General features: G+C 34.5%; 4 protein-coding genes across 4 annotated transcripts; 2 read left to right on the forward strand and 2 right to left on the reverse strand.

The window, feature by feature from the left end:
• Positions 1 to 351: 351 nt before the first annotated feature.
• Positions 352 to 3,623, forward strand: LOC102610177 (mediator of RNA polymerase II transcription subunit 28). Its single transcript, XM_006479923.4, has 4 exons — positions 352 to 534; positions 668 to 855; positions 3,001 to 3,113; positions 3,202 to 3,623. Exons 2-4 carry the CDS (start codon positions 675 to 677, stop codon positions 3,334 to 3,336), a joined length of 429 nt encoding a protein of 142 aa, XP_006479986.1. The 5' UTR covers positions 352 to 534; positions 668 to 674; the 3' UTR covers positions 3,337 to 3,623.
• A 252-nt stretch (positions 3,624 to 3,875) lies between these two features.
• On the reverse strand, positions 3,876 to 6,624 carry LOC102610491 (U1 small nuclear ribonucleoprotein A). Its single transcript, XM_006479924.4, has 5 exons — positions 6,432 to 6,624; positions 6,146 to 6,318; positions 4,931 to 5,024; positions 4,558 to 4,646; positions 3,876 to 4,386 (listed from the first exon to the last, which is right to left on the reverse strand). Exons 1-5 carry the CDS (start codon positions 6,520 to 6,522, stop codon positions 4,096 to 4,098), a joined length of 738 nt encoding a protein of 245 aa, XP_006479987.1. The 5' UTR covers positions 6,523 to 6,624; the 3' UTR covers positions 3,876 to 4,095.
• A 6,557-nt stretch (positions 6,625 to 13,181) lies between these two features.
• Positions 13,182 to 13,901, forward strand: LOC102610790 (indole-3-acetic acid-induced protein ARG2-like). The gene has a single exon (XM_006479925.2). The coding sequence runs from the start codon at positions 13,326 to 13,328 to the stop codon at positions 13,620 to 13,622; it is 297 nt and encodes a 98-aa protein (XP_006479988.1). The 5' UTR covers positions 13,182 to 13,325; the 3' UTR covers positions 13,623 to 13,901.
• Positions 13,902 to 18,453: 4,552 nt separating this feature from the next.
• On the reverse strand, positions 18,454 to 19,400 carry LOC102611093 (hypothetical protein). Its single transcript, XM_006479926.4, has one exon. The coding sequence runs from the start codon at positions 19,207 to 19,209 to the stop codon at positions 18,688 to 18,690; it is 522 nt and encodes a 173-aa protein (XP_006479989.1). The 5' UTR covers positions 19,210 to 19,400; the 3' UTR covers positions 18,454 to 18,687.
• Positions 19,401 to 24,910: the final 5,510 nt, after the last annotated feature.

Genomic DNA, 24,910 nt, shown 5'->3' on the forward strand with positions numbered 1-24,910 from the left:
AATTTATTTTGGCACAAAAAAGATTTGACGACATGATACTTGTATTAAAATTAAAAAGAATATTTAAAATTTCTTAAATAACTTGGCCCAAAAAAAATTTATTTATTGTTTTGAATGAAAATTCTATTAAAAACTTAGATAAAGGTAATACATTTAGGATTCTTATGCGGTTTTAAAAGGAATATATATATATGTTTTTGGTTAAAATTTATGGGAAGATGATTAATTTAATATATCGATTTATATTTTACCGATTAACTTGAGGGTATTTTAGGAAATAAAATTTAAAGAGGATTAAAAGCTCCACTCAGAAAAGAAAGGTTAGAATGGGCTCGGCGGACTGTAGCCTGAAATCTTCGAGCCGGGTTCTAAACCCAACCCGATCAGGAAGTAAAGTGAAACTAAAGGCCCCAGAGTCCAGACCCAGTTGCTACATCAAACGCAAATCGTCGAAGGCTTAGGCTTGTCTCCGGTCTCAGCGTAAGTCAGCACAGAAGTTCGCACGTTCAGCGAGCTGGAAGAGAACCGTCTGCGGTACAGCCCCCTTTCTCTTTGTCTCTTGTCCAATTCTGTCCTTCACAGTTTAACAAAAAAAAAAAAAGTTCTGTAAGACTTGTGGGGCTTTTTTTTGGTTGGGCTTTTTCGTTAACATTTAATTGTTACATAGAAACGCGATGGCTCAACAAGCAGCAGCAGATCATCAACAGCTGGATTCACCGCTCCAATCGCCACAGCCGTCTAGAGACGACATGAATATGATATCGTGTGTGACAGCATTAGAGGCTGCCCTGCTTCCATGCTTGCCCGCCAGAGAGCTTCAAGCCATTGACCGTTCTCCACATCCCTCTCATCAAAGTTAGTTACTTCTTCTTCTAATTTTTAATTATTGTTTTTTATCAATCAATATTCAACTTCAACCCTCCAGCAGTTTACTTGAATCATGTGATTTGGCTGCCAAATAACATCAAATGTTGCAAGTTTTTAGTGCTAGTCAGAGTCAATCTTTGTTTATGGCTAATCTTAGGATAGGGTATATAATTTGTAATATATTATTTTCCGAGATGGCCTGCATGCTTGTTTCGGATAAATTAAAAATATATATCCCTTCAATTCTTACAAAATGCTTATCCATATATTTTTAGTATTACAGAATTATCATCTTAAGGAAATCTTGCCAAGTAAAAATATGAGATAGAATTGTTGTTGATCATAAGAGGAATATTTTTTAGTGAAGTTTTGAGAAAACGAATGAAGTTTGAAATACCAATTAATTGATGAGTGGATATTCGATGGTTCTTTCAATCAGTGCTGATAGTGTAATCTTAGTGTTCTTCCATTGTGCAACAATGATTCCGTGGCCCATAAAACATTAGGATTATAGTATAAAAAAGATACTACTGGTAAATTGTAATTCTTCTAATTTGAGAAACCTGTATGCTATTTCATACCTTGAAACAATGAATACCCGTACGAGCTTTAAGATTGGCTAATAGATTTCAGAACAAATTTAAAATATTTCTAGCAAATGTCATAAACGACTGAACATTAGCAATCCAGATAAAGAGAGAATAGAATCATGATTTTGAACTGTGTGGAAGAAACACAGAAAAGGTATCCAGATCATTAAGGGAAAAGAGTGATGAGATAGTTATGAAACGATACGGAATGCCTCTCGGAGGTGATGACCTTTTGCTTCGTAAACAATAGTGCTCGTCAATACTTTGACATTATTTGAAAGTTTTAAAGATTGAAAGCTATTATACACAAGAGATTGTGAGGATTTGGATTTGGATCCATATAAAGATTCTTGTAACCTCTGAGTTCTCTTTTTTGTTGTACGTTTCCATAGTTGCGGTTGAAGTTCCTTTTGAGTTTGATCCCGAAATAAGCTTTTAAAGTGGATGCACTATGGATCATCCACTCGCTTGAATTAATAAATGGAGCACTAGGCAGAGAGAGTGTTAGATTCACTCAATGGACAGGACTCTCTCTGTCCCCCTCCCTCCCTTCCATAAACAACACAAACAGGCACAACAAGTGGCTGCTGGTGTTGGTAAGTTTATGAGTGAATTGCAGGCATGTTGTTTATCGGTCTTCATTGATTTGTTCTCTATCTTCGCCAAGTTAATTAAATTAGCTTGTTGTCTACCGTCTACAAATGCAGTTGCCATTTTGTCTTTAGTCTATTTATACACGGTCGAGATGAAGTATGTTGCCCATTTCTGCCAAAGTACGCAGTCTTAGCCAATTTCGTAGTTCGGGGTGTGAACAATGCAGGTAGGTGGTTGGGCATTTAGCACTGACCCAGGCTGCTATGAATATTTATATTTCTATGAAATGATGTCCTTCTTTAAGACTTTGCCTGGGAGTAGAGATGAAATGTATATGATAATATTTTGTGGCACCTCATGCTAATGTAATTTATTGTTGCTACAGCCATCAGCTGTAATTGTATAATACATGGTTGATTATATCATCTCATTTACTCGTTGAATTTACTCAACCAGCATTAAAAAAAAAAAAAAAAAAAGAACATCCAATAGTTTACTTATTCATCTCCTTTTCAGGCTGGTAGGACAGTAGATTCATTATGAGTTATAGATGGACATTACCATTTATCCGCCTCTCTCATATCTCTGATTATGGAGGTGATTGTGGAATTAGCGTAAAAAAAATGCCCTTTCAGCATTCCTCTTTTTAAACATTGTTCTGCTTATTTAGTGTACCTGAGGTAATCCCATTCTTTCTATTGTTCTTCCTGACAGTTTATCATATTTCTTTCATGAATCTTATATGGCTCTATGAGAATGCTCTTGATTTGTATTGGCTGAAATACCTGCAAATGCTTTACTTATATATTCGCAAGTTATTGGACCTTATGATTTAGGTTTTAACCACTACGAAAATTGTTAATGGGATAAAATTTCATTGGGCTCATTCTTCTAATGGAGCTGCAATTTTGTCCTTGGGCTGAAGAAATCCTTTTCCTTATTGTTTCAGTTGATGTGGAGAGGCATGCTAGAGATTTTATGGAGGCTGCCAAAAAGCTTCAACTGTACTTTATTAGTCTGCAAAGGGAGGATCAGCCAACGGAGGTGGAAATGCTTAGAAAGGTAATCTATTCACCACGCGGCATTTGATACAATCTATAATTGGGGATTATTGATTGGGGACCTTTATGCATCCGCCCTGCTTTAACAGGACATTGCAATCATGGAAGAAGAACTGAAGGCTAAAAAGGAGCTTATAAAAAAACAGGAGAGACTCGTACAACGGTGGAGGAATGATTTGAAAGGTCAATTGGATAAACATATCACTGAGCTGGAGAGGGTCTAACAGTGGAAAGAATCTTTATTTACAATGCCTTTTATGTAACTCTCTAGAAAGTGCCATTGCATTGTACCTATGCTTGAGGTAGTTTAACCATGTATGCCCCTGTGGATTGTCAGAGGCTTGCTTTGAAAGCACCTTATAGGAACACCCTTGAGATAACATTTGTCTCTTTTGTTGCCTTGGTTCGCAAGTTTGTCAAAATGTTACTTGAATTTAAAGCTGCTAAAATTACAACATTTTCATTCTAAGCTGTATGCTTGTAAGGAGAGATATAAAAGTTGGTTTCTTGATTTGATAAGAGTGATGGTGGGCAATGATTCTGTCCTCGACAGAATAAACGAGGGCAAGCTAAAAGTTACTGTTGTATAACTAACGTCACACTAGCATATTGCATCTTGATAACTTGATGCTATCCAGATGAACATATGTAAAACCAAATTTGTCGAACACAGAGATTACCAAGTAACCGATGACAAATACATACACTGACCTTCATGTAGTTCAAAGACCCAGTAAGTGGCCAACCAGATAAACTAGTGTAATTCAGCTAAACTAGTTAATCAATTTTCAACATAAAGAAAGCAAGAACTTGTGCAGCCATTTTCATACATATAAGCACAGAGGCTCCTGTGAAACATAGCATGTAACAGGAAACCACAAATTAGCAAACATGACATCTAACTAGATTGACAATGTATGAAGTTAAATATTTGCCTGCAATGATAATAAAAAATTGCGAAAGGTAATCAACAGAGATTGCATCTATTTCTTGGCATAAGTGATCAACAACTGTTGCTGGCCAATCTTTAAACTTTGGAGTGACTGCATTGCAACTGTTGCTTGCATTTCATCTCCATACTCCACAAAGGCAATCCCGGGTTTTGCCTCCACCATCCTAACCTCCTTAAAACCAGGGAACTGGGAGAAGAACATTTGCAGCGCCATTGGAGTTGTATCATGGGGAACATTCTGAACAAATAGGATGTTATTAGGTGGAGCTGGAGCCTCGGGGATCACAGATTTTGCACCACCTGGATAGGGTATTTGTGATAGCTGCACCATTTTGAAAAGACAGAGAGATGGTAAGAATCATACAGAGGACTATTAGATATTAATCAAAAGAAACAAGGATTTCAACTGTGCTTTTGTTAAATGGCTAATGAGAAATGAGAATGAGATACTGTATCAGACAACACCATCAACCTAAACAGCCAAGACACTTACAGGAGGTGTTGCACCGTAGGCACCAGCATATGCAGGATTCAGACCCATTCCTGCTTGATTAGCATCATGTTGGTCTTTCCGCTTTTTACCTGCCGCATAAGATGACAATTAAAATAAATCCACTCCATACATTGCACGATGTTAATATGATACAGTATAATAACAATTTGGTGTTATTTTTTGTTCCTAAACAAAAGAAGGGAGTGAAAGCACGACATGGATTAACACCTAACATACATTGTGCTTTCTATCAAAATATGCACCTAGGTGATGGCAGCATTCACTTTCACTTCCATTTTATACCACACACGGCAAAACAAAGTAATATAAGCACTTCCCAGAGGACGGCTGATACTGTATGAGAGAGGCTTACCCTTTTCCTCGTGCCGTTTTCGTCTTTCACGTGGAACAAAGGTACCATCTGCTTTGGCTATTATATCTGATTTTGTTTTTGCATATTGTATTCTCTGCATTGAAAAAATGGATTTATCATAAAGAGATATAAACAAAATCTCCTGGTCTATGGCCAAACAGAAAAATGATTGCCAACAACTAAAACAATGCAAAGAATAACTAAATGAATAGACTTCGCCAAAGAAAAAAAATTTCTGGAACCTAAAATACCAAGATTACTTGCCTCTACTTGATTACCAACATAATACTCGATTACCAACATAACTCTATGTTACAATCCACACAGAAATGCAAGATGTAACCAAAGGACATAGCATTATCACATAATTGACAATAAAATCAAAATCCAAAATGATATTTGGGCGAAGGGATTAGAACATAGAGTAAACATTCTTCCCGGGATATATTTGAACTTTCCTCCGATTGATAATGCATATACAACTTTATTCACTCAAATTAAAATAGAATATCCAGGCCTGAATGATCAACCACCAAAAAACACGCTGGAATTTGGTGAAATCTAGGTTTAGCTTTGCCTTTCAGGAAAAATCAAATTCATCTCGAAGAAATTCAAAAGACTCAGTCAATGGGTCACCAACAAGCTGCAGTAAAACCCCCTACAAAATCAAAACACCAAAGTGCACATTCAAGCACAAAAGTTCATATAGAGCCATCCAGGCACTCCAAATGACAGTAGCCATGACTTGTTGATTAAGATAACTATCCATGCAAGACAAGTATTCCTAAGGTGCTCCAGGGTCCATGATGCGCAATATTTGCTGTACGAAAAGCTAATCTAAGAATATCAATACCCCCACAGAATGCAAGAAGACTAGCAAGAGACAAATGAAAACGAAACCCTAATTTCTACAATTACCCAAAAGGGAAAAAAAATCAAATTCCAGTTGCATCAACGACAAAAAAGACCACAACTGTAGCATAACTCACAAATACATTACTTTTGACTAAACTCTCAGAGTCTCCACTTTGCATCAACTACAAAACAGACCACAACAGTAACATAAACAACAAATGGATTACTCTTAACTAAACTCTCAGTCTCTCAACTCTCAAACATGTTGTTGACACACAGACAAAAATAATTAATTACAGCAATAACATCATTTAAATAATCTCAAAATTGCAAAGATGAAATTGTAAAACGGCGTCGCACCATAGGCTTGTCGTAAAATGGGAAGCCCTGCATCTTCTCAACAGCTGCAGTGGCGGATGCGACATCTTTGAAAACGAGCCAAGCTTGGCCTTTGTGTTTCAGCGTCTTGAATGCTAAAATCTCCAATATCGTCCCGAATTGCTTGAAAACTGCGTGCAGCGACTGCTTCAACTCTGCATAATTACCGACCAAACAATTTCACTACATCAATACAAAGATTATTACAGTAAAGTAATCGCATGAGATTATTAAAAAAAAAAAAGGGGTAAAAATCGCGAAACTTAACGGTCGATTTTGACTTTCTCGTTGAGATTGTTGATGTATATAGTATTGTTTGGAGAAATTTCGTTGCCTTGATTTGCCACCTCCGGCTCCATCTTGTCGGTTGCCGTTCGCAGTAGGTACCCGTCTGGGGATTTCAAAAGGGTTTTGTCATTTGTGAGCCAATGCAACTGCGGTATGCCGGTGTGGGATTTGCCCGAATAGGCCGACAGGTTGAACCTGATTGATCATTTTGGGCCCGATTCTTTGGGCCTTGTCTCTTCACTTTAGCGCTTAGGTGTGTCCCTAAATAACCTTGTTGTATTTCTAAGAACACACCCATCTCTATAGTCCAAATTAGTGCCTTCGTCTCCATGCCATCCGCACTAGTGTCCCAGGCATTGGAGTTAAAGAAAAAGTAAAATGGATTAACTAATCGATTAGGTGCATATAATATTTCCTGCGCGGCGGTTTCAAAATTAAAGGAAAAATATTCAACTGACCATCTAAAGTTTTACACTTTATCAAAGATTTTTTTTTTTGGTTTTTTTTTTTTGTTTTCTTTTTCACTTGAAGTTTATAAAGTGTATCAATGTTACACTTGAGAAATGTGCCTCATTTTCCACAACAATGGATTCTTCACTATCAAAATTATCAAACCCAACAGTCACCAGCCATTCAATCTTGTATTTCAGATTTTTAATTATTTAATAGAGCAATATATATATATATATATAGAGAGGGTGTTTATGTTAGATTAGAGTTTTACTTTGATTTGTGAATTTATGGAGTTAAGAGTTTGTATGACTTGAATTTAGGATTTTGATTTTCACCCACTTGAAGTTTTATCGTGAAGATTTTTCTTTTTTATTTTATAATCGAGAAGTAATTTTAAAACATTTAAGAATTCTATAAATTGAAAATTATGTAATTTAAAATTTTTAAAATTTTAAAAAATATAAATTTTTTTAATGTTAAAGTCAAATGATAATTTATCCCTGTGATGTCAATAAATTTCTAACGGTGTTGTGATGGAAGTGGAGCATTGACGCCCTTGCTAAACTTCAAGTAAACAACTAAAAAAAATATTATGTATTCTTTATAAATTGTAAGACTTTAGGTGGTTGGTAAATATTTGTCTAAAATTAAATTAATCTTAATACAATAATATTATTTGTAGGTTTGAATATATTCCAATACAATTTATTTGAATCAAAGTGAACCATGTACAAGTTAATTTTTAGGGTTAGTATCATTTTACTACTTAAAAAATTGTCAAATATCAAATTACTACAACAAGTATTGTCTCCTATCACTTTCCTACTATATCTTTATAAAAATATCATTTTATTACTTTTCTGCTACAACCGTTAGTTGACCAACAAAATACCAATTTCACCCTTTATGATTAAAAAAAATTACTTGAAACTTATTTACAAAATAAATTTTTAATATATTTATTAAAATGGATATAAAATACCAACATGATTTTTTTTGTTGGAATTATGAAAATGAAGTTTATTTACAAAATATTTTTGTATTATTATTATTTTTTAATGAAACTTATTTTTTTAATCATGAATGGTAAAATTGGTATTTTGTTAGTCAACTAACTGGTCAACTAACGGTTGTAATGGAAAAGTAGTAAAATGATATTTGTTATAACGGAAAAGTAGCAAAATGATATTTTTATAAAGATATAGTAGGAAAATGATATGAGACAATACTTGTTGTAATTATTTGATATTTGGTAATTTTTGAAGTAGTAAAATGATAATAACCCTAATTTTTATCTCTTAATTTTGAAGATTAAGGTTAATAGTGTTTTTTTTTAATTAAAAAAAAAAAAAAAGCTGTGGGTCAACAACTATCAAGTCTATCACTAAGTCTAGCAGAGGAAAAAAATGGCCCCTTGAATCAACAAAGAGATGAAGTGAAGGTGTGGTATACGACCCCGCGACCCTTGTGATAAAAACAAAGACAGATTCGGTGATAATATATAACAGAGAATAACAATAACAAAGAGGAGAATATGTCATCATCAACTACGAGGGTTCCAGGATAAGGATGGAGCAAATTGAATTTTGTTACCACATAAATGGATAGGCCCTCTTGCCAATTTTAATTGTAATAGGAGATACTTTTATTTGTACACAATTCATTCTTATATGAATCCCAAAATCAACTTCATTTTTTAAATTTAATTTTTGGATGGGTTGACTTTAACTTAAAAAAAAAAAAGGGATTTAGAAATTATTTGACTAAAATATTTTAGTTAAATTGTCGCAACACCAACAGCAGACCATCACTTTTCACATTTACTATCAATTGGATGTGTTATTCAAACCTCCAACAAAAAAAAAAAAAAAAAAAAAAAAAACCCTTTGGATGAAGACATGAAGGTTACTGGGAAAAAAATACTAATAATAGTAGTCTAATATTTTATGTTTTTGACCAAAAGTCAAGAATTTTATTGATATCGAATCACTTTCGTAGTTCTTCAAAATGTGTAGTTTTTGGGTAAAAGCTCAGAGAAAACTGAATATTAATTAGAACGTCAAACCTCCAGCATTTTATCGAGCAGAAAATTCAAGTGTAACGATCGCACAATATAATTATGGTATCAGTAAATAATAGAATCAAAACAATTATTGCAACATGTACATTAAAATAAATAAAAGAAAATTCAAATCAAGAAAAATAAAATGAATCAGTGAGTGCAGCGTATATATTTTTTTTTTAAGAAAAAGAAATTAAGATTCAATTCAACAAAAATAAAATGAATCAGTGAGTTCAGCAATTTAGCTTGGTCAGTGATCCAAAGTGGGTAGGTGGGTGATTTTGGTTTTTACTCTCTATTCATGCCCCTTTATATTTACCTCTTTTTTTCATTTTCTTTTTTTTTTGGGGTCAAATATACGCAAACATTTGCTCCAATTATATAAATGTTCAATTAACAGTATGTTCTGAATGGGGCCCATGCGTTCAATAAGAAGCTTCTATAGACACTTGCCGTCTTTTTAACATGTCAACATTTGACTATCACACGCATTTAAATTTTTTTTGCCTAATTGAATATTTAATACATTTCTTCTAGAAAACAATACATACATATCTATTTCGTCTCAGAGTCAGACGACGTACACCCCCCCCCCCCCCCAAAAAAAAAAAAAAGAAAAGAATTTCGTTCGTTACGTGTGGTGACTTGTGAGCTCCCTGGCCGGCGTTGTAGGTTTTAACCCCAATTCACGGGGCCTCTAGAGTGGGTCACAACCTCTCTTTTTCTTTTTCTCTCTCTCGAGTTTTTCTTTTCTCTCTCACTCTCATTCTCTGTTCACTGCAACAGAGAAATAAAAGCTAAGGGAACCCTTCACATGCATCAAATGCTCATTAATAAGTTTTGAGGAAGTAAATCCAAAAGCACATTAGTATTTTCATCTTTTACAGGGCTTTAATTAAATGTATTATCATCTTTTATTCAGTTAATACTTTGCCAATTACTAATATCTTCGCTCAAATTCACTTTTTTTTTTTTCTTGTGCCAAGTTTACTGAGAGTACAATTTTAAACTTGAACTAACTTTTTCTATTTACCATTTGTAAACAATTAATGACACACAATTATTCAAGAAAACTGTAAATTAACTTTTCTTAAAACTAATATTTTTCTTCTATCAAATAGAGTAATCAGGCACACAATTGTTCCTAAAAACAAGTTACGAACATAATTTTAGATAGACTATCAAATTATACTTTGTCATTTGTGCTACAAAAGGTTGTGGCCCACTATTGATATTTAATTTAAGTTACGCACCATGTCTAATTTTGTTTAATTGTATTGCTGCCCCATCACTTGTCACTTGATGCATCAAACTTGCACTCCAGTCCAGGTCCAGGTTCAGCCCTGCCGCCCTTAAGAGCCTATGCTGGCAGGAGCAAAGCCGTCGCTAGCTATATACCAGCCAGCAGAAAGTTCAACTTATAGGGCCCATTTTCTTATGACGTATCCAACTTGAGCATGATTTCTGGGACCCGGACGATCACAATATCACATAAATATCTAAGAGCATCTCCAAATAGGAAACAGATCCGGTGCTCAGCTGAGTTTGTGCTGAGCACCGGATCCTAGTCCCTCCAAATATCAATTTAAAGAGTATTTTCAAATATCTAAGAGCATCTTCAAATATCCAATTTTTTAGATTTTATTTTTCAAATATTAATTTATTTACTGATGTAGTAAATAAGTGGATGAAAAAATACAATCTTTTTCAAAAGGCTCATCAAATAAGAATAAGTTAATATTATTTTAATTAAAATTTTCTACTATTAAATTGAATTGTTGTTATGTTTTTTAAAGAAAACATAAATAATAATTATTACAGTCTTATTTTTTTAATAAATAATAATAAAATATTAATAGAAGAAGGAGAAACTCACTCGACAATATTAAAGAGTGAAAAATAAATCTTATTTGAAGAATATAAATTAACGTGTTTTTTTAGAGTATTTAATATTGTAATGACTTTTTAAATAAGAAGTAAAATTTTATTTGAAAGAATTTTTTGAAAATGCTCTTAGGTAAGTGCAGACGTGCAGTTACTATAACATGCAACCAGATGCGGCGCCTCTGCTTTAGGAGCAGAGCTCTGCCATAGTTTTGCTGCCTTGCTATGGGCTAACTAAATGCAGAGGATTCTTGATGTGGCCTTGTGGCTGGCCTCAACTACGTATGTTGAAGCCACACGTACGAGAATCAAATATTTGTCTCTCATAAATGCCGATGGGTAAATATCTTTTTAAATATTAGTAAGTGAAGATATTAGTATCGATAGGCCCCTGAACTACACACGAACGTATGTATTCAAGTTTCAAATACACAGATTATAACCAATTGAAAAAATGCAAAGTATCTTTTTCAAATCCCATATTTTAAATTGGGAAAAGTCACCCATATTCCCTAAATTTACTTAGATGATCACATAAACTACCATAAGTGGTCACACGAATCCCTTTTTAATGATTATGCCATTAAATTATAACACAAAAATTGACTTTAAATAAATTATTATGACAAACGCAAAGATAATATTACCATAATATAATACATATAAATATTATAAACTATTTTGAATATTAAGCAAAATTATTTTTAATATTATTGATAATATTTTTATATCATGTCTATATCAGCATAAGTCCAACATTAATTTTTAAATTAATAGATTTAAGTAATAATAAAGTCTATCAAGACATAATGGTAATAGCTTAATATTAAAAACAATTTACATCATATATATATATATATATATATATATATAGTTTTATTAATTATATTTTATTTGTATTTATGTGTTATTTTATTTATTTTTATTAACTCAGTATTGTACTTAATATTTATTATAAAAACTTTCTCCATAATCTAAGGATATACTTGTTAAAAAGAAATTTATATGGCTATTTATGAAAATAAAAGAATATACGTGATCATATGACCTTTTTCCTTTCAAATTTAAAGGGGATAAATTTACACAAGGAAACATCTAACATGACCTTGCCCACCGATCTCGGATATTTAATTGACCAATAATACATTTATGCAGTTTTGTTGAAGGACACCATTCCGAGCTCCATAAAGTTTTTGGATCTCCAAAAGTTACAGATGCATGAATGGATGGATACGTATAAAGCCACTCACAATTTTTTAAAACAAAAATGTAGAGGCAGAGAGAAAAAGAGAGAAGCAGAAAGCCATCACGAGGAATTCGGGTAAATGATTACATCAACAGGGCGCTGCCTGAATCTGTGAGTAGACAGCGAAGCATAACAGCCTGTTGTTCACGTTATAAATGGTTGCAGCCACTTAATTTTATAATTAATTCGTATCTTAAAATAAAATAAACCAAAAATTAGTTAGAACCACAAAAGTGGGAAATCTTAAAGCTGATGCCCGTGTCATCACGGATCAACATTTTCTACAAGAAGTAATAATGTTTATGAATGAATCTTAAATCATATTTTAATTGATGTAATATTTATTTATTTTTTATAAAATTTATCATGTGATAAATAAGTGAGTTGAAATATAAATTAGAATTTAAATGTTATTAAAAAATTAATTTATTTTAAAAATATCACCAAATATAGTGACGTAGCAATGATTGCACCATGGGCGTCTAAAACTTCGCTCTCTCTGGGAGGAAGCCGACCTTTCGCGGGGCGAGCGGTCAAAACGCAAAACTTGGAAGAAACGAAGCCGCCTCTTTCCTTCAACGATCCGTCCACACCTTGCACGGTCTGGATTATTTAGTTGCCGCGCGAATCAACGGGTAATGGTTACTTAACTCCCCGCACTCACGGCGGCCTTTCCTCGCATGTGATTGTCGTTGTTGATTGAATGAAAGTGCACCACCCCCCCCCCCCCCCCCCCCCCCAATCAATCAGTCCCCTCTTTCTTGACCGTTCGATCAATTTTTTAAGTCAGCCGCTATCATTGATCTCACAAGAAAATTCTAGAAGCGAACCACCAACTTAGGAATTAAAATATAAATGAGGGGTAATCAAGGAAGTGGTGGGTTTCAAAGAAGAACTTAAACGGCTCCTCGTAATAACGACCATGTGGCAAGCCACGAAGGGGCCTTTGCGTGTCTCTAGAAACCACCTTTGACCGAGTCGGTTTAAAATTAAAATTAAACACTGGTGGCTGGCACTTGCTCCTTCGAAGCTCTATATAAAGCACGTAGCTCCTCCTCTCTCCAAGAACCCATAAACACAAACACTTTGAGGGGATTTTCGCGCTACGAAGAGGGAAGTTTCTTTAGCTGCTGCTGAAGGCTTTTCGATAGAAAGAAAAGAAGGAAATTGCTTTCTGCAGCAGCGTTAAGATCTCTTATCATCATCATCATCCCACATAACTAAGAAAAATGGCTCGCTCTTTCTCAAACGCTAAGCTTTTCTCTGCTCTCGTCGCTGACGGAATCTCTAACGCCATCTACAAAAGAGGATACTCGGCGGCATCACAAGGCGCTGTGTCGCGGGCAACAGGGGGAGCTAGGAGTGCTGCTGCGATGTTGAAGAAACCAGCAGAAGAGATGACAGGATCCAGTGAGAAGGTCTCGTGGGTCCCAGACCCAGTCACTGGTGTCTACAGGCCGGAGAATCTCGCCAACGAGCTCGATGGGGCCGACCTCAGAGCCATGTTCTTGAAGCACAACAACTGATCATCAAAATTAATAAGTATTATTATTAATATATATTAATTCGGACATGGAAACTGAGGAAGGACGAAAGAAAAATTAAAAAAAGGTTAAAAAGGGATTTGTTCTGATGTGGTCAGCCGCATGAGCTCTCGAGGAATTCCGGGAAATTGGCGTAGCAGCTGCAGCTCCCCTGTTCTCTCTGTTTTGACTTGGGGATCCAAACTAGATTTTGTATTGCATGTAACATTCCTGTTTTTTTGTTGCCATTTTTCGGAAATAAAGATGATTTATTATTTACAATTCTGATATATGCAATTGGCGTTGTATCTTTCTTTCATCTAATCGCTTTCGCTTCCATACCATCCTAAAAGTATTAATGTATCATGATGACTCTCCCAATCAGCAGGAGTTGCCAAGTGTCCAAGACGCTGCATGTTACTTGTTCGTTTTCTGCTTTGTACTAGGCAAATGTTTACAATTTCTATTATTCATCGAGCCGCTCACATCGCTAAAGATCGCTTCCGTTGTCATACAAGTGAAAAAAAAAAAAAGGCTCCGGTGGCTATCGTATTCGTAGATGCATAATATTTTACGCTTGATAAATAATCCCCAATTATTTAATAGAATTGTAGCTAATTATTGGATGGAATTTGGTTTAATGATACATTGAGACCGTGGAAAGCTTTCTGTGATTATCTTCAGATTCGTTAGTCGAACGCTTGGGGACCTCTAATATTCTTATTCTTGATAATCACATATTCTCCATCATTGTGAATAAATAATTAAGTGGATACGACGAATGCGATACAATCGTCTTCGTCTTCTTTTAAACAATTATTAGGCTCCAATTTATTTATTTGGTCTGAATTCTGTGGTGGGGTCGATCCTGCTAATTTTGTGATGCAGGCGAAGACACGGGTGAATGGTCGGTCTACTTTTGAGTTGTGATGATCAAGAGTATAAAACGAAGCTATTTTCTGATCAACAATTGTATGCGCAACTTTTCTGCACTGAGAAGAGTCAACTATCAACAGAACTCATTGTGGTAGAAAGAAGTTTCTGATGCACGCATGTGTTTGAGTCGATGTCAAGACAAAGTAAGCGACGCTGAGTTGACCCGGCACTTATGGTTTACTGACTTGCAACAGGAGCTACAAAGAAAAAAATCGGTTTCTTTTAGACTTTAGTTGCTTGCTTCATACATACTACAAGCTAGGTTGCTTCGTAATGCAAGCCAGACGACCGACGACTTGATTCTGAAATGACAGATGCCACTTTGCTTGGCTGAGTTTTTGTCTTGTTAAGCAATTCCAGAAACCAATAACTTGAGGCTTAATTGGTTGGACCAACAGAGGACGTCCTGGTTTGGCAACCCCGGGATTGATGAACGGTTAACATTTCAAGCCAGGAGATTTTTTAAGTTCAGAACATAACAAAAATGAATAAGTGGAAGGCTGGTCACCAGACGTGCTGTACTAAAAAGAAGAGTGACAGTCTGAGCTAAAGGGACGTTTATCTCTACAGGATTCTGTCATTCTGTGTCCACCAAAATCACAAATAGGGAATTATCTTGAAAACCCAGAGGACTTTTCTCTTAACTGATTTATGTCCACAGCAAAGATGCGGTGATCCTACATTGTCGACTATGATTCTCAACCAAAAGCGACTCAGAACTCTCTAGAGCAACAGAACCAACCAGATAATATTTGAGCTTTAATCCTTAAATTTTGCCTGCCGTAGCTATAAGATATGCAAAGACAGCTGAATTTAGGATATCTGCTGGATATGTCGATCAGAATCAGAGTCGCAGTCACTCCACCCAACAGAATGGCCAACACAGGCCAGCCTGTAGCTTTCAAGAAAGAGTAACCATGAAGATAGCAAACCTATGACTCCCTCATTGCAATATATAGAGGTAGATTATCATTCTCTCCTAAAATTTAGGTTTGGGGCTTTCAATTGTTGCTGGGACAAAATAAAATAATGAGAACAAGGAAAGCCAGAATAACATGATTAGAAAATAGTATATATAATTATTATGGCGGATTTGTGGTGTTACAATGACCTGGCCAAATTAACATCTTCAAAAGTATAAAGCAAGTTAAAGAACGGTGAACAATAGCAATTTTAAGGCATCTTAGATTGATTGATTCTGAGAGAATCTGATAGCCTCTTTGAATTTTGTCATAAATGGTATCGGTCCTCCAATCATAAACAAAAGTTTGTTATCCAGTTGGAGGTCCTAAGAATCACCAAATCGGTGGTTAAAATACATCCAAAAAGGCTAAAGGAAATATACATTATTTGTAGGGATGGCAAGAATCCCCACGGGGACGGGTACCTTCGGGGATTTTTTTCATTCGGGGAGGGTATATGGATAATTTCATACCCAATTCCTTATTCGGAGAGGGGACGGGGAAATTTTTTTACCCAATTTTTTATTCGGGGAGGAAACGGGGATGAGGTGGAATCCCCATCCCCTACCCATTTCCCCATTTTAAATTTTAATTTTATTTTAATTTTTTAAAATTACTAGTAAATAAATTATAAAATTATAAATATTGGTAAAAATGAAAAAATATCAAAATATTTATATTATTAAACTTTTAGGCCTAATTAGCTAATTAAAGTTCTAAATTTTTATTTAGGACATTAAAAAGACCGAGTAGATTCTATTAGCCAAATTTTTTTTTAATTTTAATATTCTTTAAATATTTTAAACTTAAATCTATTTTTTATTTAATTTTAGATGTCATAATTGCCCACAGCGAATTACAATTTTAATATCTAATCTAATATAATCTAATATTTTCTTTTGATTTGCTCCGATTTAACTATTGTGTTGTAAAGGGAATAGTCCACATTTATAAAGTGCCCACGCCACCATTGAAAAAGTTAATTTTGAATCTAAATTCGATTTTATTTGTAACAATTTTGTATTAGACTATTAATTTGTTCATGATAGTTTGTAAAAGAAGTTTGTATTCCTTGCATATTGCGTTACTTACTAATTTAATGTATGTGACTTTTGTAATAAATATTAATGTAAGATATATTTCGAACTTTACTTTTATTTGAATTTTTTATTTTAATATGATTAACTCAAAATCGAAAAAAAAATGTATTAGTTATTCGGGAATCGGGGATCCTCGGAGATCCCCTGTTATTATTCGGGGAGGGGATGGGGATTCTCTCAAGTAATTCTGACGGGGATGGGGACATACGCAAAATATCGGGATGGGTACGGGGAGATCGGTCCCCTCCCCTCCCCTCCCCATTGCCATCCCTAATTATTTGTAGTAGTCGTATATAAGTCATCCGAGGGTAGCTATTGCACAGAACTTAAGGTTTGCAGTAGGACAACCACATTTCAAGTCCAATAAGAAAGCAGCAAAACTCTGATGATAATTGGTAAATTATCACCATGGAGCAGGCACAGGTGGTGTATATTCCATCACTGAAGAAAGGGAACGGAGGGGAACTGACAACATAGTCAGATTATAACATAAGTGGTAATATAGTCAGATTATAACATAAGTGGTAATAACCATCTAAATCATGTAATCAATCCCATGAGAAAGAACTATTTACCAAAACCATGAACAACATATCAGCCGCTTATTCTGGGCCTCATATCATCACCAGATCTCTTTCCAGAATAAGGTTATTGGTTGTAAGGCATGATTCCTCTGATTTAACATCTTTTCACATTAAAATGTGTAAGCAAGCACAAATGTTGGTTGTTTCTTGGCATATGTATATAAGAAACCCATGTAAGGTTAATTAACTGTCTCCTTCCAACAAACGTCATCCAGGGTCAAGTTCTGGCTAGGTTTACTTATTCTAGAGAAACTTAAAAACCTTCCTACCTTTCTATAAAGTAGCTCAAACAATCCTTCCAATGATAAAACCTTGTTAACTTGACATCTTAAATCTAGAAGAGTACATTATTTCAACAAATAGCTCTGCGCCCCTTCCCCATCCCCCTAACCCCCAATTGAAAAACACAATGGAACGTAGACCATATCTGTACAGCCACAATATGACATTTTGCAGAACTCTATGTTGATACTTAAGTATATAACCTAAGAGGGTTGCACTTTTCAGTATGAAGTCTACAAGGCCTCCCTCAAGACTCATGGATAGTGGTATCAACATCATAGACCAAATTCTATTGAGTCACAATAAGACCATCTCTATCTCGCCACATTGAACTTAGTGAAGACAATTGACAATGACAACGAAACATGGTTGGGGGTCTGTAGCCTTTGAGGATAGTCAACGACCTTCAACCACATCATCTCATCCTGCTCTCTTAAACTTGAATGGTGACCATACGGACAAATTCAAACAGCATACACGCTCTGAGCTTCCCTACAACAGTAAGATTCACCAAGCGCAAGTCCAGATGTACGAAATTGAATTCTAGATTTCTACCACATCCTAGGGTGCATGTGCAGGGTGTCTGAAACTAGAATAAGCCTTTGGACCATATAATCTCCAAACTGTAAGAACTCTAAAAAACATCTCCATTAATTACAAATTACAGGTGGCATTGGGCTTTTTATTCAAGCCACAAAGGAATTGGTTCATACATGTAATTGACTTAAACTGATGTTGATGGTATACCTCCTTTTGTAAAATTCCTATGAAATTACTCTAAGGCAATTTACCAACTAGACAACTTTTTCTCAGAACAAGATTGCAATTGAATAGCAGGGCCAAAGAAAACTATGGGCTCTTTTGCACATTTTCATTAATTATCGCTAAAAACGCTTTCATTATAACCCATCCCCTACAGCCACCAAAATACAAAATTTTGCTTTCCTAAAACCTATAATCACAAACGTCATTATTCATTCATTCATTTATCATTATTATTATATTTTTAATAAATTGATTTAAAACCATGACTGTAATCCAAGGCAAGTAAAAGATTACACAGATAGAATACATATAGAACCGATCCCAATTTTGACTGTATAAAGTTCAACATTTTCAATTTTTTTGTCATTAAAAGAAAAACTACATGTGCCGATTTGCAATCATCGCAAGAAAAACACAATCGACCACAGAAAATTCAAGCCTAGATGGAAGAAACGAGAGATTTAACTCTAAGCTTGCTTACTTGTCCGCTAACGCAATCCAATCCACATCCACACTGAGGACACTCGTAAAAATTATCAATTGCAAACGACGCCGAAGCAATCCCAACAGAAAAATCAATATCATCTCCGTTCCTAGTAACCTCCACAATGTTGAGCCACAAGAACAACACTTTGACGCTGACCCCGGTCAAGCTCGTGAGTTTGTTTTCGGATATGTAGCCGCTGATCTTGGATTTGTATTTGAGCTGGTACGATCCTTCGAGGGAGAAACTGCACGTGCCGTCCAAGTAAGCGTGGAACTGGCCGGTCTCTCTGTCTATATCGTACTGCGTGATGCCCTTTGGGAGGAGACCCGCTGGGAAGTTGTACGACTGGAGGATGTCGTAGGCTGATAGTTGGTCCGAATTTGCGGATAGCGATGACGTGGCGACGGCAGATTGGTGGAGGAAGATGAAGAGCAGGGAGAGGAGGAGAGTGGAAATGGGTGTCAGCGACATCATGGTACGATCTCTTGTTTTTGCCTTTTTCTTTTTCTTTTGTTTTTTTTTGGGGGGGGGGGGGGGGGGGGGGGAGGAGTTTTCTTTCTATATTTTTCTGGGGGAAATTTTGGAAGGAAACAGTTCAGAATTCAGATACGATGATGATGAATGATTTGTTTGCAGTAGATGATGAAAGGCAGTCAAGCAAATGGCGTACGTAATTTTCATTTATTCCAATTACACGACGTCGTTGCTGTGTTTTAATTGCTATTGGCTGTTCGCGTCCCACTTGGTGCTCATTGCTTAAGTGGACACAGAGAGAGAGAGAGAGAGAGAGAGAGAGAGCACGTGGCGGTGATTTAATCAATATAAAAGACAAGCGAAATCAGTCAGGTCAGGGGTAGTATTGAAAGCTTTTGAAAAGTTCAAAGTTGCTTGGGTAGATGGATGTTGATTTAATCACAAGTAAACTATAATAAAACAGAGTGCAAGGGGTTCAACGAAATGTTACAATACAGAAAGTTTCACAATATTTTTTTATAAATTATAAATAATATAAAGTAAAAGGGTCGCCAAGATATTTTACAGCAACAATTCAGAAAAGACAAAAGCAGCTTCAAGTTACGTTAACTGTAACTTAGGGGATCCTATTGCTAAATTAATAGTTGATAAAATGATAATTATAATTAAATAATTATTAAATTAATATTTGATAAATTAATCATTTTTATTATATATAATAATTAATAGTTTCATAAATATATTATATATAGTAAATATTTAAAAAAATTATTTTTATTTAGAACCCAATTAATATATAAATTACTAAATAACCAATTTAAATCTAACTATATATGATATAATTATGGTTTTTTTGTTGTTGTACGAGCATAATATCTTATGAATTTCATTAATTGATATTGCTTTCTTCACAACTTTCAGATGTGAGACTACTATTGTATTTTATGTCCTATATCAAGAGAAATAAGAGACATAGAGATCAACTGAATATTTTACATCTAAAAAGTTTTTCCTCATGAGTTACTATATAATCGTGAACCAATCATGCAATCTAGTCAAAAGATTATCAAGTGATTAATTCACTCAATCAAGATCAAATAAAATCGTATCACACAACTTAATAGGATCACTACATTCTCAAATTATAATACCTTTATACATCATAAAAACTCTTATTATGAACTTGATATTATCTTTATAAATTAATGAATTATTAATTATTAATTTATCATTCTATTAATATTCACTAAATTAATAAATTTTTTATGGTCTCAATGCTATTAGTTTATCGTGATTCTACTTGTATGAGGGTAGCATAGGGTCGGGTTAGTTGGATCTATTATGAATTCAACTAAACCGATATATTTTTGTCCATTGTTGGTTCGCTTGGTTTTTCAATATTAAACCATTAATTCCTTTGTAGTTTGTATTTTTTTTTTTTGTACAAACTGATTGGTTAATTTCTAAAAATTGGACCTAATTATTAGATTAATTGGATTTTTTTATGGTGTTGATTTTTAACCCACCCCTACCTAGTACTAGGAATGACAAAATTCTCCACGGATTTGGAACCTCACAAAAAATGGGGGTGGATTTTGAATAATTTTTAGAAAATAAGATGAGGAATGGAAGAAAAATAATTATCAAATTCTCAATGGAGTAGAGTTTGGTTTTGCATTCTCCACATCACTCCTAACGTAACCCCATTATATATAATTTTTCTAAATTTTTATTTTATCAATTTCAATGTTGGTTAATAAATTTTCTTTTTATTTTTAAATAATATAAGTAGGATATAACTAAAAGAAAACCTTACAAAATAATTATTATTTAACCTAAAACACTGTTATGTTTTATTTTCTCACTTAAGGTGTTGTTCTCTTCAAATATTTTTCAGTTTTGATATCATTTCAATATATTATTTCAATTTTTTGGAGATCTTTTCAAATAATATAAATACTTTATAATACGATGATGATTTTATTTAAGTATCTAATTTTTTAATTTATTGTATTCATGTATTTCTACCTATTATAAAATAAGTAAATAAAAAATAAGGTAGAGATGGAGAAATCATTCTCCACATGAGGATTCTCATTCGGGTAAAAGCTCGTTTAGTCCCTATATTTTGAAGTTAGTGCCCGTTTAGTCCCTATATTTTTAAAAATACCTCAAACCATCCCTATCATTAAATTATTGACACTTTTGCCATTATCTTTTGTTCATTTTAACTTATTTTTATAATATTGCCGTATTATAATAATTTTTTAGACATTATTAAAAAGAAAAAAATAACCCTATTATAATAATTTTTTTAGACATTATTAAAAAGAAAAAAATAAATTACCAGTTTAACACCAAAAAATAAAATAAAATAAAATAATATATATTAATTTTTGTGGAACATACTCTTGAGTTAAAATATTAATTTTTCTAAAAAAATTGATAATGTAATTTTTTACCATATTAATTTTTTAGACATACGTGAGCTTCCACAAAAATTAATATATACTTTTTTTGTTTTTATTTTATTTTTGAGTTTAATTTGATAATTTAATTTTTTATTAATATCCAAAAAAGAAACATTATTGTAAAAATATAATATTATAAAAGCAAGTTAAAAATAAAAAAAATAATGGCATAAGTGTCAATATTTAGTAGCAGGGACGTTTTGAGGTGTTTTTAAAAATACAGGGACTAAATAGACACTAACCTCATAATATAGGGACTAAACAAGCTTTTACCCTTCTCATTCTCACCTCACTAAATTTATTGGAGAATGAGATGAGAAATGAAGGTGAAATTTTTAATGGGGGTAGGAAATGGGGTATGTCTCATCACTTTCATCCCACTCTATTGCCATCGCTACCTAGTACCAATAGGAAACTTTACTTATTTCATCCTTGAATATTTTTTAGTACTAGTATATTATTATCACAAATCTACAGATATTTAACAAATAAAAATCTATTGAGGTTAACCTATATAAATTTTTTTATGGCGCATGATTTTTGTTTGTTCTCAAGTTAAGATATATAAACCCCATAAATATTAGAGGACATATATTACCTTCATTTATGAAAAAAAAAAAAACCTATTGCAACCTAATTATATATAATGAGGAGGGAAAATTAGAGTCCCAATATTAGAGCCGAGACTTAAATTTCTATCAGTACGAGCCCAATTAAGATTAATGCACGTTGCATAAGTCATCGTAATTAAAATTTCATGTTAGTCAATCTCGTCCTGATTAAACATATACGATTGTGATGAGTGATTATATGTGTATAGTAGCCACACACATACTAAAAAAATTCATTCACAGTCACATCAACGCAGATCAAATTTGATATGTAGGGTATGAATCTAGGACTCGCCTATCGTGCAACAGTGGCACCATGACACCGCTTTTGTCTTTTCTGTGTAAAATTTCATGAAGCCCTTTTACTTATTCTTATTTGAACTTTGCTTTAAAAATATTAAGTTCATTTCTCCCAAACCCGTGAATCCTTCAACGGTCGATCAACGGAAAATCGGCTCTTCCGATGGCTGTGGTTGGTTAGAAAAGACAGAGGAAACTGTGGAGAATAAAACCCAAGTGGTGACGTCACCGGAAACTGGAGAAACAGCGGCGAATTGAAGCGGGGATTCTGTGACTTTTCACGGCTTATCGACAGCTTTCTGAATGTTTTACGGCGATAAGGATGTCATAGAGATGACCGACGTCACACGAGCTTCTGATCGGTACCAACCTTAGCTGGTGGTACAGTACAATGGTGGTACCGTAGCTGGATCCATGAATCTAATATGGGGTGCGGGAGACAAAATGAGTCTTCATCGCCTTTAATATAATAGTACTGGCTTTTGTTTTGTCCCCAAAAAAACAAAAGCACCGGCTTTTGTCATTGACTTTGTTGATATGGAAGATTATAGGAAGAAGTACTGCTCAAGCAAGGCAATACCTAAGTTACGTGTTTGATTCTTATGCAACTTCTTTTTTTTCGATCCAAAAACAAGTAGCAGTCTAAATTCTAAAACTACAATCTCAAGCAGAGAAATTACTCAAGGATTTATTAATTTCGAGTTTCCCTTGGCATTGGCAGTGCCGCAGTGACAGTGACACAACGACTGTCGCAATCCAAGCCGCACCCACAAGTTGGACACTTTGGTTTTCTCAAATCGAACCAAAATTTTTTTGGTTCGGTTCAGAGAGTAAAACTCGAAATTTGAAAATAAGCGAACAACCTTTAAAAACAAGCGAGTCGATTGGTTCTGCTCGGTTCGGTTCAATTAAATAAAAAATTATTTAACTTAAAAGTGTAAATTTAAAAATTAATTTGAATTCCTAAATCCAACCCTAGATCGGCATGGGAGCAAACGGCCATCTCTCACAAAGCTTCATGCACAGCAATCTCTCTCTCCCGCGGCCTCTGACGGTCAGCCTCTCACGTACTCATCCCTCACGCACGGTCAGCCTCTCACGGTCACGGACTCATCACTCACGGTCTCACTCTCACCGTCAGCCACCGTTCATCTCGCCAGCTGTTGCAGCCTCTCTCCGTCGTTGCTCTCGTGCCGGTGAAGGTGAGCAGCCTGAGTTGAGTTCAGTTTCACTCGCCGACTCACCGTTAGCAGCAACTAGTTCAATTTAATTTCACTTCGTTTATTCTTTGATTAATTTAATTTTTGTAAATAAAAAAATGAGTTGATCTGTTTTGTTTTTAATTTGAGGCATACGAGTTTGATTTGATTTTTGTTATATTATGATCTGTTTGTTTTGATTTGATCACGCACTGGTTGGTTTGATTTTTGTAATTTGTAATTTGTAATTGATATTTGATTGGGAAAACTGTAAAAATCATGCACTCACTTTCTCTATACACACAGATTACAGTAAATTAAAAGAAAAAGTTTTTTGAATTGTGTGATTGAATTTGAGGCGCAATAGCTTCAATGGGAAATACGAGCAACTGTCTACTTTCTTTTCATACTTTGTATGCTGCTAGTTTCTGCCATGGCTTCTGGAAGCAGAGTAATTCATCAAACAACAGAAGCAGTTGTAGATAGAGTGGGAGACTTGCCGTGTCAACCCGAAGTTGAGTTCAAACACTATTCCGGGAACGTGAAGGTCCGGCCCAACGACCAAAAAGCTTAGTTCCCTACTTTCTTTGAAGCCCAAAATGGAGTTTCTAACTTTTCTTCTCTCACTTAATTTATTTCCTGTTGCATTCCCGTGTTGTTTCTATTTTTGTTTCGTCCTGGAGTTTTTACATTCATATTTAAATAAATAAAAAAAAAAGCTCTTGCAAATTGGTACAATATCCAAATTCAGTAACTGAAATTTTCGAACCGAAGCGAAATATCCTCAATTCTGTTTGGTTCGATTCTGAAATTTGGTTTATATTCGGTCTATTTTATGGAGAATCGTTCAGTTTTTGGTTCGGATCTGCTGCCTAAAAACTGCAAAATAAGCCAGCATTGATGAGGCAGGATTATAGGAGCATGCTGAAAACGAAACTTTTAAGGTATTTAGGGCACATTATTATATATATGTTGATAAAAGAGATATCCTAGTTGAAGCTCCAGAGCATTTTTTGTCCCCTCATAATCTCCAATGTGATCATAGTGGTTTAACTGATATTGCAACGTATCTATATGTCGATCCTCTGTGATGAATGCACAGTTCTGTAAATATAGTTGG

The sequence above is a fragment of the Citrus sinensis genome, chromosome 3, assembly GCF_022201045.2.
Source record: "Citrus sinensis cultivar Valencia sweet orange chromosome 3, DVS_A1.0, whole genome shotgun sequence".
NCBI lineage: Eukaryota > Viridiplantae > Streptophyta > Magnoliopsida > Sapindales > Rutaceae > Citrus > Citrus sinensis.